We start from the raw sequence: 13856 nt of genomic DNA on the forward strand, positions 1-13856 counted from the left end.
GCCTCCAAAGGGCACTGGGGGAACATTGCGTAGGACACTCAGGACTGGCGGATATACTACTCTGGGCTGGGCGATGGGCTAGCTGGGTCCAAACAGGTGTTTTCCATCTCTGGGCTGCCTTTCAGATTTGGAAAATGCAGGGTCACCTCGGAAGAGGATTCGCCACCCACACGTCTCTTGGTGTTATTATTATTTATTGCAGTAACATCTCAGGAGCCATCATGGAGCAAGAGCCCATGGTGCTCCGTACAAACTGAACCAAAGACCGGTCCCTGCCCCAAAGAATAACACTTGTCTCCCTCACCAGACGTGGTCTGTCTATTGCATTCTCCATAGATGCAACTCCACTTTGTCCTAGATCTCTGATTCCATTGTCACCTTCCTTATCTGCTCCAGCTCCAGACATACAGGGAGTTCACCTCCAACCCTACGCTTCTGGCCTCTTCTCACGCTCTCTCTGCTGCCTGTGGTGTTTGGAATGTTACCAGAATCCAGACCTGTCTCATCTGTGGCATAATCACTTCTCGTCTCACTTATTGCAATCCAACTTGAATAGCCTTCAATTCCTGCTTCGTCGTGCTGCGACTGGCATGCCCCGTCATTGCAGGAAGTTGGGCCGTTTCATCACCATCCTCCATTGATCTGCCTTGGCTTCCTGTTCAGCTCTTGCTCCAGTTTAGAATGAGATTTCCTGTCTTTCAAAACTCTGGATTCACTTCACCCCTCCTCATTGGCCCTGAATACAACCACTCCCTCTGCTTCTCTGATTTCCATCCAGCTTCTCCAACTTACTTTTCCAAGACCCATCCACCTACTTCCCCATCCAATCAGATAAGAATTTTTGACCCAACCTCAAAAATCACCAAAGCATTCTGTTTGTTTGTTTTTTAAGACCGGCGCTGAGCACGTGCCCTCTGAAAATTAGGTCCCTTTTGTGGTGTGTTGAAAACAGTGCTGAAATTACAAACTATCACTTTAAGTGAAAGGGTTTTCCTGGGTTTGCTTGCAGGCTAGAGGAGTCTTGAGTGAAGCATTTGAGCAAAGGAGCTGGTAAAGAACCAGCTTAAAGCAAGGTGCGGTGAACTGTTCCTCACTGCCTTAAGGAGCAGCCTGCTTTCTCTCTCTCTGTTTTTGTGTGTTATTGTTCTGAATTCTAAGACATAAAGTTATGTTACATTGCAACCTTCCAGCAAGAGTACTTTATGTTTCTATGTAACTTTTCTGTGTATGTGCTGTGAACATAACCCCTTTATGGTGTTTCAAGGTGGACAGCCAAAATCAGTAGGCATTCTTGAAAATCGTATGTAATGTTCTTTGCTAAGCCATAACTAGCCTAAAGGGCAAAACAAGGAGGGATGGGAAACCCATGGGAAAGGTTTTATTCACGCACTTTGCACATAAAGATAAAATCGTACCGAACGCTGGGTACTCGGACATGGATCTGGTTTACACCTTGCACTGTATTTAGCAAAAGTGGCTACCAAAACCGAAAAAACACAAACCAAACAAAAAAACCCATAACTCTTCCCTCCCCCCCCGAAACAACACAACAGCCATCACATTAAAAAATCTATTTAGAAACAGAAAACGTTGCCTGATGTGAAGAGTAAAACTGGAAGGTAACAAGTAGAATTGAACCTCCCCAAATTCCCTGTCTCCTAGCTGGCAGCAGTCCCTGTCACAGTCCCCAGGGTACATCACTCCTGACAGAAGTAAGGATAGCCAGCACAAGGGACTTTGCACAGATGCTTTGCTTGGTCAGGGGCCACATGCTGCAAAACTGTGTAGTCCAAGCCTCCTTTTCCTTACACACAGCCCCCCCCCCCCCAGTGCTGCTCTCTGCAAATGAGTTTTTTGGAAGGAGGGTGATGGCTAATGGAGGCCTGGCTGCCTGGGAGGTGCCAGGATGTCAATTGTAGACTTTTAAAGCCAGAACTATATTAATAATAATCCCTAGCTTTTCTATGGCCCTGTACATCAGCCAATCTCAAAATGCTTTACAAAAGAGATCAGGAGCATGATCCCCATTTTACAGATGGGGAAACTGAGGCATAGAGTGGGGGCGCGACTGGCCCAAGATCACCCAATAGGCCCGTGACAGAGGCAGGAGTAGGACCCAGATCTCCTGAGTCCCAGTGCAGTCCACTAGACCACACTGCCTCCCTGACCTCCTGTATAACCCAGGCCTGAAAACGTCATCAGGTGCTTCCTGCAGCAACCCCATAGCTTCTGGTCAAGCTAGAGTATCTCTGTCTCAGCTATCCAGTCCTGATTTAAAGACTTCAAGTGATGCAGACTTCACCCCGTCCCCACTGGCTAATTTGGCCCTAGCGCTGCAGAGGTTAAAAGAAAGAATGTATATGCAAGCAAACAAAACATGGGTGGATTCACATTTTCAGAAACCACTAGGGGAGTTCTGAGACAACTGCAGGGACAATAAACAGTTCACCCTGTTCCCCAGGGTAGGGAGGAGTCTAGCAGGACGGACTAGGCCCAGCATGATGGTTGCAAAAGACTTTAAGTAATGCCCACTCCAGCCCGGGGTTAAGTAAAAGAAAGTGACCCGATACCAATCAATCCTGATCCACCCACTGATGAAACTTGTTCTTCTACTTGCCCGGGGAAGCTGTTTACTGATTCCGCATGTCCCCTGTGCCCTCCATCCACTGTTTGCCTTGTAGTGTTTCACAACCAAAAGGAGAATAGCCCCAGCTGTTAGCCTCAGAGACAGCCGCACCCCGTCAAAATCAATACACAATCCGGAAGCTCATACATCAGTCTGGCCTAAGAGCCCTTGGTGCTGCACATGTTCCTGTTGACAAGGACGAGTCAAACCCAGTCCCACCCCGGAAAATGGGTGAAAACACTGGCTGCTTATTCCAGTCTAGAGAGACAAAGGGTACGTCTATAGGATCGGCGGGTAGTGTTCGATGTATTGGGGATCGATTTATCGTGTCTTCTCTGGATGCGCTAAATCGATCTGCTAATCGACGCCCGTACTGCACCTCGGCAGAAGGTGTAAGTGCAGTCGACGGGGGCGCCGCAGCAGTGGACTCGCCGCTGTGAGGACGGCCAGGTAAGTCAAACTAAGATACTTTGACTTCAGCTATGCTATTTGCGTAGCTGAAGTTGCGTATCTTACTTCGAAACACCCCCTGCCAGTGTAGACCAGCCCAAAGTGCATGAGGCAATATCTTGTATTGGACCAGCTTCTGCTGGTGAGAGACACCAGCTTCTCAGCTGCACAGAGTTCTTCAGGTCTGAGGACCCCAGTGTCACAGCTAAATACAAGGTGGAACAGAAGTAGTTAATGCATATTTCAAGGGACCGTTCAAGGAGACATGGCCTGTTAACTTTGCTAGACAATAAAAATCATGGGCTGAAGAGAGACGCTGGATTTATGGATCACGCGAACAAGCTGAAACCCACTAATAACTCCTTCCCCTCCATTCCTTTCCTCCCTAGGACTGGAGGGGTGTGAACAGGCCCCTTCACCTCGAATGGTCCCTTGAAATATGTTAAGTAAATAATCTGTTCCACCCTGAATTTAGCTGTGACACTCGGAGTTAGGCCAGTTCTACACAACCAACTTGTGCTGGGATAACTACCTCGGCTCAGGGTGTGAAAAATCCACACTCCCTGAGCAACAATTATACTGACCTAACTGCCCCCTGTCCATGCAGACATCACCATGTCCCCAGGAGAGCTTCTCCTGCTACCATAGATTCTGCCACTCACAGAGGTGGGGTTTTCATGCCGACTGAGAGCTCTCTCCCACCCGCATAGAACGTCTTCACCTGCGCAGCACGTACAGACATCCCCCTAGTCTGTTAGCCTGGCTCCGACTGAGCTAAGAGCCTGATCTCACTGCCTTTATCAGTGCAGTTAATGAGGCTTATCAGTCAAGTCCTCTTTTATGAGCAAGGATCTTTCGTCTCCTTGAAATTCTCAGGCTCCTTAGTGGGGACTGTTGCTCCATGATCTAATTATCCAAGAGCACCTGCTTTAGAGTGGTCAGAAGAAAGGACGATTGAAATATAAATAGCTAGTTGAGGTCTGGATCAAGTTAAAGGGAGGACTGAATTAACCCTTTGAAGCCAGCTGATCAGGTTAGCTGGTGGAATTAAATTGCTTGATTGATTCCAGTAGGAGGCGCTGTTGGGCCCATGTTTTTCATGCATGGACAGGTCTGTATTTGGCCACTAACTTCAGCACTTAAGGCTTGGGATTCAGAGCCTGCGCCAGGTGGGGCTGGAGTTGAGGGTTGCTCAGCGCTTCTGCAAACCAGCCCATTGGGCATCGGGGCACTCACGCTGAAATATGGGTGCCCCGGATGAGCCCCCCATCCGGGCTCTGTTCATCACCATCAAATCCATCTCCCTGCTGCCAAGCATCCGAGTCCCTTGTCCCATCCTTTACCCCCAGTATCTCGGCTTGGGCGCTGAGGCCCGACTCTGCTTCTCCGACGGCGTGTCCTGCTTGCCGTTGGCGGCAGTGGCGAACATGTTCTCGGGCTCCAGGATGAACATGCTGTAGAGGTTCCACAAGAGCATGGTCAGCAGGGGCAGGAAGGTCAGGCCGAAGCCAAAGCCGCGGAAAGAGCGACCCATGGCGTAAGCCAGCCAGTACAGCAGCCTGGGGAAGAGAAGAGGCAGCGGGTGGGAGTGTCAGGAGACAAGGTCCGGGTGCCCAAAAAGCACTCTGCCTGAGGGCAGGGCTGGTGGACCTTGGAGGATTTGGGACCACGTTGCTGGTTTAATGCTCCGAGTCCTGTCTTTGTGCCACTCATGGGAAGCCATCCCGCAGCTGCCCAGAGTCAAACCTGGCAGGATGGATGGCCTCCAGGGAAAGCCAGGGTGCTGCAGGGAGTATGGTGGCCCATTCGCTAAGAGGTGCTCTTCCCTTCGTGTCAGTATGGACGCCAGCGTGGCGCTAGGGGAAACCAGTGCCTCCGTGAGGGAAACTCTCCTTGGGATCAGTGCTTAATTTTAACAAAAGAGGTGCCGGGACTTAAGCATCTAGGCCAGGGGGTCACAAGGTTATTACATGGGGGGTCACGAGCTGTTAGCCTCCACCCCAAACCCCACTTTGCCTCCAGCATTTATAATGGTATTAAATATATTTTAAAGTGTTTTTAATGTATAAGGGGAGCTGCACTCAGAGGCTTGCTATTGAAAGGAGTCACCAGCACAAAACTTTGAGAACCCCTGATTTAGGGGCTGGGCTCAAGCAAATTTTTTACATTCATAACGGATGCAGCAAGCCCAGAGGTGCCAGGGCTGTGAACTGCCAGGCCCAAAGGGGCCGGGGCTCTGAACTGCCACGCCCAGAGGTGCCAGGGTTGTGAACTGCCAAGCCCAGAGGGGCTGGGGATCAGCCCTAGCAAGCCCTGGCCCAAATTAAGCCCTGGTACTGATCCCACTGCTGCAGTGTGCTTCTAAGGAATTGGGTGGGTGACGGAATCGGTGACACTCTTCCCTCTGACTTCGGGTGACTCCAGCACCCCAGCGTGAAGCTAAGGGGCGCAGTGCTGACCCCTATTCCCTAGCGTGGGGCTATCCTGCAGTGAGCAGAGGGAGTGACCCAGTAGGGGGGCGCGCTCCCCTCTGAGTCAGCATGGACTCCAATCCCCCAGCACTAGGGGGCACTGTGCTGTTGGACGCGCCATCTTTGGATGAGACTTAAAACCATTATGCTGGATTTCCAGTGGTCTTTAAAGACCCCTGGTGCTTTCCAAATGAGGGGGGGAGGAGCAGTATTAATCTCCGAGTCCTGGCTAAATATTGACGGGACCCAAGCTGTCCTGTCCCCTGGATGAAGGAGCGAACCCCAGGCATGCCAATATGTTCCCCCAGCATGACATTAAAGGATCAAAGAACCCACCTCCCCGTCGTGATCCTAGCTCTGCTCTGGGCTTAGACTCATTGCTCTCAGCTCGTGGTCCATTTAAACGTAGCCTGGGGAGGGGTCTTACGCCATGCGGGAGGGGAGCGAGCTTACCGTGAGATGGCGAACAGCCCTGTGAGCAATGGGATGAGTTTCAGGGCTTCCTGAGGGAGGTAGGTGGCCAGCACAGCAATGTTGAAGAAGTAGAGGATGAAGAGGTAGACGGATTGGGAAACGTAGCTGCGGTGGATCTCCACCTCCCTGCGCAGCTCCCCGAAGGGCTGCACCGACGAGAAGCAGAGGCGGGAGACCCCGTACACGATCAGACCTGGGGGGATTGGAGAGAGAGAACTGAGTGGGGGACAGGGCTCTCTGGATGGATGCAAGGAGCGATGGGTGGAGACCAGGACTGACGGCAAAGCTACCGCTGGGGAGTGCTAGGCTTTGTGAACGCTCTAGGTGTGACAGTGACACAGCCATGCCGCTGTAGCTCCATAATGTAGATGCCGATGGAATGAAGTTTCTCCATCATGGTAGTTAATCCACCTCTCTGAGAGGCAGGAGCTCAGTTGACGGAAGAATTCCTCTGTCGACCGAGCAGCATCTACCCTGGTGGCTAGGTCGGTGTAACTACACTGCACAGGGGTGTGAAAGAATCACACGTAGGTGATGTAGCTAGACCTAAATTTTAAGTGTAGACCTGTCCTTAGTGTAGGGCTAGCAAAGGGTGCCCTGCCATCTTGGATGTATTTCTTTTCACAACCGTACCACGTGAGGCAGGGCAGTGCTGTTATCCCCCTTGTGTAGGTGGGAAACTGAGGCACAGCAAGAGTCAGTGACTTGCCCGAGTCACACAGGGCAGGGAATTGAACTTAGAGTACCAGATAGCAAGCTAACCACTGGATCTTAAGAAGATAAGAACGGCCACACTGGGTCAGACCAAAGGTCCATCTAGCCCAATATCCTGTCTTCCGACAGTGGCCAATGCCAGGTGCTTCAGAGGGAATGAACGGAACAGGGAATCATCAAGTGATCCATCCCATCCTCCTTCCTCCCTCTCACACTCAGCCTGATGACCTGCTCAGAAGGAGTGCATGGCCCAGTCAGTTCTTGGCCTCTCAGCTGAGCCTCCCAGCCAGGGGGCTGGTTAGTGATGGTCACATTGGTAGTTTGGGGGATGTGGTCACTCGACACTGGGCTGAGACCCACCCAACTTGTTTCATGTCAGCCCCCAAGCAGCCATCGGATGGGAATGGCTGTCGGTCACTCCTGGGTAGGCCATGAGCCAACTCTCCAGGGGTGCTGAGCGCCCTACAGCTCCCTGCTGACTCCAGTGGGAATGGCGAGCGGTCAGCTCTTCTGAAGAGTCAGTCCCCATCCCTGGAGCCAGCCGGTCTGCCTCTCAGAGCCAGAACACTCCTCCGAGGAAAGAGGACCAAATCGCCCGGCTCCGCTCACCTAGGATGATGGGGAAGGTGCCGAACACTCCGCAGCGAAGGGTGTAAACCAGCCGAGCGCTCATGGTTGGCATCAGGGGGGCATCAAAGGGCAGGAAGACGTAGGCCCCGTACACAAAGCAGGGGAAGATGATCATGGCCCCGATCATGGAGGCCACAGCCTTGAGGTTGGCAGAGCTGCAGTCCTGGCATTGGAGGCACTGCAGCCTCTTGGAAAGTGGTTTGGTTTGGCCATCGTTGTAGTCAGCTGGCTCGTCGTAGTGCGTGGGGTAGCTCAGGAGGCCGTGGGTCCGGAAGGCCAGCTTCTCGGGGTTGCCGTTCTCCTTCTCACAGCACACGATGGCCTCCTCCTCCAGCTGCTGCTGCTTCTTCTTCCAGTCCTTGCCCCCTACCGAGCCTCGGCACCCGGGGGCCTTCTCGATACAGTGGGGATTGATGGGGATGAAAACATGCGCGGCCACCTCAGGCATCCTGTTGCCTTCCTCCTCCTCCCGCAGAAGGGAAGAGCCGGGGAAAACCTCCTCCTCTCCAGTAGGCCCCAGCTCGGGGCCCATGCGGCTCCCCTCGGGGCTTGGCCTCTTCTCTGTCTCAGATGCCTTGCGGGATGGGATGGTGGGCTCCGTGCTCACCTCACTCATGGAAGAGTGCCAGGACTGGTCCCAGGACAGAGTAGCATCAGGGTCTCCTGGCTTCTTGTCTTGGACACTGCCGCAGGTCACCTTCTGCACTGGAGGCTCCAAAGCCTCCTTTCTCAGCTCCACCAGTGCCACATTCTCTGTGTGAGCCCTGGAGTCAGCAGCTGCCATCTTGGCCCTTCGGGGTACTTCCAGCTGACAGACCCTGAGGGAGGCTGGCTTTGTGGTGGTACAGGGCAATAGAATTTATCGCCTATTTCAGGGTGCAGAGTCTAGTTGCTGTCCTCTGTCATCGCTGTTCTCCACCTACGGAGGGACAAAGAACATACACAATGAGATACCAATAAGTAGGGCCTGTAGATCACCCTTCCTAGGTGGCCAACGCCCCTCACAAGCCCGACCATTAATCAACACTTCCAAGATATTGTTATCCCTCCTTTATAAGCTGTGGACATCAAGAGAAGTGGGGCAATTAATCCAAAGTCACACAGCAAATTGGTAGCAGAGCTGGGAACAGAACACAAGAGTCCTGGGTCCCAGTCACCTGCCCCTGTTGTAACCACCAAATTCCTTTTCCTCCAAAGCTAAAAGTAAGCCCAAGAGTCCTGACTCCCAGGCGTCTGTTCTAACCACTAGATTAAGCTGCTTCCAGCTGAAGTTGGTGGAATTGCTCTGGAATTGTACCGGTGTCACTGAGCTCAGGTAAACACGATTCTATTTGTTATTAAGATGATTAAACCCAGGGGATGAAACAGCTGCTGAAAAAAACCCACAGAATCAGTTTCTATGGAGCTCTAGGAAAGCGTTAAATAATAGATATACCCTGAACAAAATCCCACATCCAAACACTCCTATAAACTCTGGGCATGCCTCAATCTAGAACAGAACTGACAGCTTGTCTACACTTGAAAGTTCATTCAGATTAAGGTTGGGTATGAATGTACGGCCCAATAGCTATGCCAGAATAACTCCATGAGTGCACAAACACTTAATGGTTACTCCTGGAGCGATAATGGGATGAATTTTCAAAAACACCCAGTCCAAACTCTTCATGGATTTTGGATCACAACTTTGTGCCTCGCTTACGCTAGACTGAACCTAAATGTTGGATCCAAAACATTTCTGAAGTTGGGATCTGCATTACAGTGCTGGGGCTGGTCCCTCATTGGCTGAACCAAAAGACCCCTGAATGTTGGGAACAGAGATGCAAATTTTGGGGTTCAGGACGGCAATGAAAAGAGCAGGGCTTGATTTTCAGGAGGGGTGAGTTCTGGCAGAACCCATCCCATTTGCCGGGGCTCTGTGCCTTTGAAAATCAGGCTGGTCAATCCTTGCAGGGACCTGTCAGCTTACCTAGAGGGATATTGATTACACTGGTGGTGAGCGAAACTGCTCAGTGTGTCGTTGAGATGCACACACGTTGAAAAACTCTCCCGATCGACAAGAACTGGGAGCGGGAGGCACCTCTCAGCTGCAGGCCTGCACAGCATATTACAGGCCAACAGTTACAATACCACTGAGTCATAAAGGGAAGACCAGAAGGGACCACCAGATCTTCTAGTCTGACCTGTATCTCACAGGCCACCACCACCACCCAACAACCGAAATGAGATTGAAGTATAACAACCCTCAGGAGTCTAGACTATCATGTTCCCCAGGCAGACGCTAGGGAGGACTGAGACATATGAATGCCCAAGGCCCCTGCAATGTTAATCACTCTTAAAACACGGAGGCAAATATGGGGAATATTGGCAATCCCTCCTGGATTGGCTGAGATCTGTCAACCAGAATAGTTAATTTATTCAGCCCCACTTTTCACTCCCCATCAGCAGACTCACTGCACTCACGAGGGATCCTGGGGAGTGACGGAGGGGGCAGATTCCCAGCCGGTGTCTCGTCAGTTTCTCTCCATTAAAGAAGCTGAGGATCCTGCCCTGTTGATTTTAAAGAGATGTAGGAGTGTGCCCATGTGGGGCTCAATATAGGATGGGGGATTAAGAGCCACTTGTGAGGCCCTCGTTAAGTGGTTGCCAAAGTCTTAGAGGTGACGGGGAGAGGGGGTCAAAGAAGTTACAGATAACATGCTGACGTGTATCTCACACACCCAATAATAATCCCTAGCTCTTACATAGCACATTTCATCCAGACATCTCGAAACACTTTACAAAAGAGGGCAGTAGCACTGTCCCCACTTTGCAGATGGGGAAACCGAGGCACAGAGCGGTGACATGAGTTGCCCAAGGTCACGCTACATCCCAGTGGCAGAGCCAGGTCTCCAGAATCTGTCTGTCTGTTCCTCACCTCCCCCGCCACACACACACACACACACACACACACGCAACCTGCAAAACTCCCTGCACCCATCTGCAGAACAACCCCTCCACTCAATCATACTTCAAAAGAAAATGAATAAAGTAAAGCAGAGATCTGTTTCTCTGCTGGGCTGCTTACTCAGAAAGCAGACTGGGCTCAGCCAGGCCATAGGGAAGCGCAGCAGTTTTGCAGATGGCTGTTCCTGGTTGTGAATGTTTCGGCTTCTTTCCTTTGCCTGGACTTCAAACCTGTTTAACCAGCAAAGGTGTGGCTGGACTTAAAGGGGCAGAGCCAGCTTTGCCTCACCCGACATGTGCTGAATCAGCCAGCAGAAAAGGCTGTTCCCAGAGGTTGTGTGTGTGTGTTGTGCATGTGTAGTGTGTGCATGTTTGTGTGCTGGGTATGTGTGTGTGTGGTGTGCTCATGTGTTTGCATGTTTGTGTGGCACGTGCTTTGTGTGCATGTTTGTGTGGTCCATACATGTGTTGTGTATGCATGTTTGTATGATTTGCATATGTGCATTATTATTACTATTATTAGCATGCTGGTGTATACTTGTGTTGTGAAAGCAGGTATGTGTGGTGTATAGATGTGTTGTACTATGCATTCAGGTTGGTGTGTTGTGTTTTCCTGTTCATGTGTATGTAATTGCATTGTTTGAACTTTGCACATGTATCCTTGAGGTGTGTGCATTGCGTGCAAACTTATTTATTTGGTGCATTTGTAGCGTGCATGTATGCGGCATATGCTGAGTGGTGTGTGTGTGTACGTAAGTATGGTGTGTATTTAAGTGTGGCGCACGTGTATATGTTGTGTATGTAATAGGTATGGGGGGCATGTGTGGAAAGTGGTGTCTGCATGGGTGTGTCTGTGTGTATACAAGCATGGTGGGTTGAAAGCATAATGTGTGACTATGATGTCTACTTGTGTCAGTGCTGGCGTGTGTGGCTCTGTCTGTGGTGAAATATAAACTCTGTGTGTGTGTGTGTGTAGGCTGATGTGAGTGATGTCAGGATAAGTGCTGACCCCAGCACCAGAATCTTAGATCAATATTTAGTTTGCAGTATATACAACCCCTGGATTGGACAATGGTTTGGGTGATTAATTTGCATGGCGTAAGAAAACAAGTAAGCTGCCCTGGATAGTTGTGTTCACTGGGCTAACTCACAGACCCCGGAGGCGGAGAGAAGCGGTTAAAACATATCCACAGCCACTTCTTCAAGCAAACACTCCAAGATTCATTTTCATGTTGAGCAATTTAGTGAAATGAAATGAGGGAACAGAGCTAACATGGCTCCTGATTATACTAGCCACCTTCCCCCCAAAACACAACCCACAATCAGATTATGTTTAGGATCTAATTACAGAAATCAATGTCTGTAATTAAATACCCCAGAAAAGAAAGATAATTCTGAATTAAGGAAGAGACACTCAGCTTCACTCACTCCATCACATCACAGCGCTGCCCAGTGGGCGGGGATCTGAACTTTACTCAGAACCTGCTGCGCCTGTTGATTCAAACTATGAACATAATCTAAACATATGTTTGAATTCTGTTCTCTTGGGTCCCACATCCAAACACTGATCTACTCTGAGCCTACTGTCTTTAGAAGGGTTACGTAGCTTACAATATGAGGTGGATTTCCTAAGGATTAATTATATTGTGTATTTCAGTTGAACTTGGGACCTCCACTGAAATCAAGACCCTGTTGTGCTAAGCGCTGGAGGTGCAGGCTCTGGGGTGGGGACAGGGATGAGGGGTTTGGGGGTGAAGAAGGGGATCTGGGTTTGGGCGGGGCTCTGGGATGGGGTAGGGGGTTGGGGTTTGGGGTTGGGGTGCAGGCTAACCTCTGATGGCTCCCGGTCAGCGGCGCAGCAACTGAGGGGGCTAAGGCAGGCCCCGGAAGCGGCCAGCAACAGGTCCGGCTCCTAGGCAGAGGTGCGCAGATGGCTCTGCATACTGCTCTCACTCACAGGCACCGCCCCCCCAACTTTCCCTTGGCCAGGCTCGGGGCAGGGGCAGCGTGCTGAGCCCCGTGGCCCTCTCTCGCCTAGGATCCAGACATGTTGGCCACTTCCGGGGTACAGCGTGGTGTCAGAATAGGTATGGACTAGCCTGTCTTGGCTGGGTAGCACCACCGACCGGATTTTTAACGGCCTCGTTGGCGGTGCTGACCGGAGCCGCCAGTGTCCCTTTTCGACCCGGTGTTCCGGTCAAAAATTGGACACTTTGTTACCCTATTCATCTCTGAAGGCAGTGCAGAAGTAAGGTTGGCAATACCATGACTATCCTACAATAACCTTGTGACTCCCCCATGACCCCCTTTTGGGTTGGGACCCCCAGTTTGCGAAACACTGGTTTCCCCTGTGAAATCTGGTCTTTTGTGCACTTTTACCCTATACTATACAGATTTCACAGGGGGAGATCAGATTTCATGGTCCGTGACATGTTTTTCATGGCCGTGAATTTGGTAGGGCTCTATTAATAAGCAACCTACCAACCTTTTAGACTCTAACCCTTTATCAAATATCGATTAATCATTTCTTAACCCTTTACAAACTAATTAAAAAGCATACCTTCAATGTAAATTGTAGTAAGATGAGGTCCTGAAACATAAACCCTTATCAGAGGTCCAATATGAGGCCTGAGGCCTGAACTAAAGCAATGATCAAGACTTTGTTAACATAAAGCAAAGTTAAGCTGTGAGCCAGAGGCAGGCCCTGCTCACAGAAGCTGGCAAGGAAAGGGCTGATGCTGTGAAAAGAGACATACCTAAAAGGTACTGGACACCAGATATCAGAACATTCGCATACTTGTACACTCCTCACAGATAACAAGGAACAAGCTGACCCATCCCAATGACAGAGCCAAAAGGGTAATATGATGGATAGAGTTGTTTTATTCGAATCAACATGTACAAGGCGAGAGGCGGCACCTTACTGCGTAGAGGGGTTGTACCTTACTACGTCAGGAGTGATGTGTAACTTGTTTGTACCTGTGTATAAGAATGCATCCCTGAGTGGATGTCTTTGTCCAGCCTAAGGAGCAGTGGAAAGTCCCGCCACTGACTGAGCTGAGTCCATAGTCAGGGAGCACATATGTACTCGCTAGCAGCACCTCAGCAGCACCTTGGATTTCTATGCCAGGGAAAGCTGGAGACTGTGTTTCTCTTCAACAATAAACCTGGCTGACGTGCCTTTGTACCTTACTAGAGTCTGTGGTCATCGGGGGTTCTCTCGGGGTCTGCTGTGTCAGCTATCTGCGCAGAGCTGGGACAGCACACAGAGGGAACACACACACGCAGCCGATTGATATCAACATTGAACGGAGCAGAGCACTACACCGGCAGCATCTGACAACATAAATGTGGGGCCAATTACAACAGACCCAAGGTCTCCTGACTCCCAATCGAGTGCCTGAGCGACAGGGACATGCATCTGACGCAGTGGGTATTCACCCAGGAAAGCTTATACATCTGTTAGTCTTAAAGGTGCCACAGGACTCTCTGTTGCTGATCCACTAGAGTTTTTAGTTTGACTGACTTTCACCTATGTCAGTTCCTAG

At 50.5% G+C, this 13856-nt stretch overlaps 1 protein-coding gene across 1 annotated transcript; it reads right to left on the minus strand.

Annotated features, from left to right (window-relative positions):
- Positions 1–302: 302 nt before the first annotated feature.
- On the minus strand, positions 303–10512 carry TMEM79 (transmembrane protein 79). Its single transcript, XM_050930673.1, has 4 exons — positions 10430–10512; positions 7345–8284; positions 6001–6214; positions 303–4635 (listed from the first exon to the last, which is right to left on the minus strand). The coding sequence occupies exons 2-4, from the start codon at positions 8147–8149 to the stop codon at positions 4416–4418; spliced, it is 1239 nt and encodes a 412-aa protein (XP_050786630.1). The 5' UTR covers positions 8150–8284; positions 10430–10512; the 3' UTR covers positions 303–4415.
- Positions 10513–13856: the final 3344 nt, after the last annotated feature.

The sequence above is a fragment of the Gopherus flavomarginatus genome, chromosome 20 (genome assembly GCF_025201925.1).
Source record: "Gopherus flavomarginatus isolate rGopFla2 chromosome 20, rGopFla2.mat.asm, whole genome shotgun sequence".
NCBI lineage: Eukaryota > Metazoa > Chordata > Testudines > Testudinidae > Gopherus > Gopherus flavomarginatus.

Coding starts and splice junctions, on each gene's coding strand:
- TMEM79 (XM_050930673.1), bottom strand. CDS start 8,149: ATGGCAGCTGCTGACTCCAGGGCTCACACAGAGAATGTGGCACTGGTG. Junction 6,215..7,344: donor CACCTTCCCCATCATCCTAG/GTGAGCGGAGCC, acceptor CAATCCCCCCAG/GTCTGATCGTGTACGGGGTC. Junction 4,636..6,000: donor GGGCTGTTCGCCATCTCACG/GTAAGCTCGCTC, acceptor TCTCTTCCCCAG/GCTGCTGTACTGGCTGGCTT.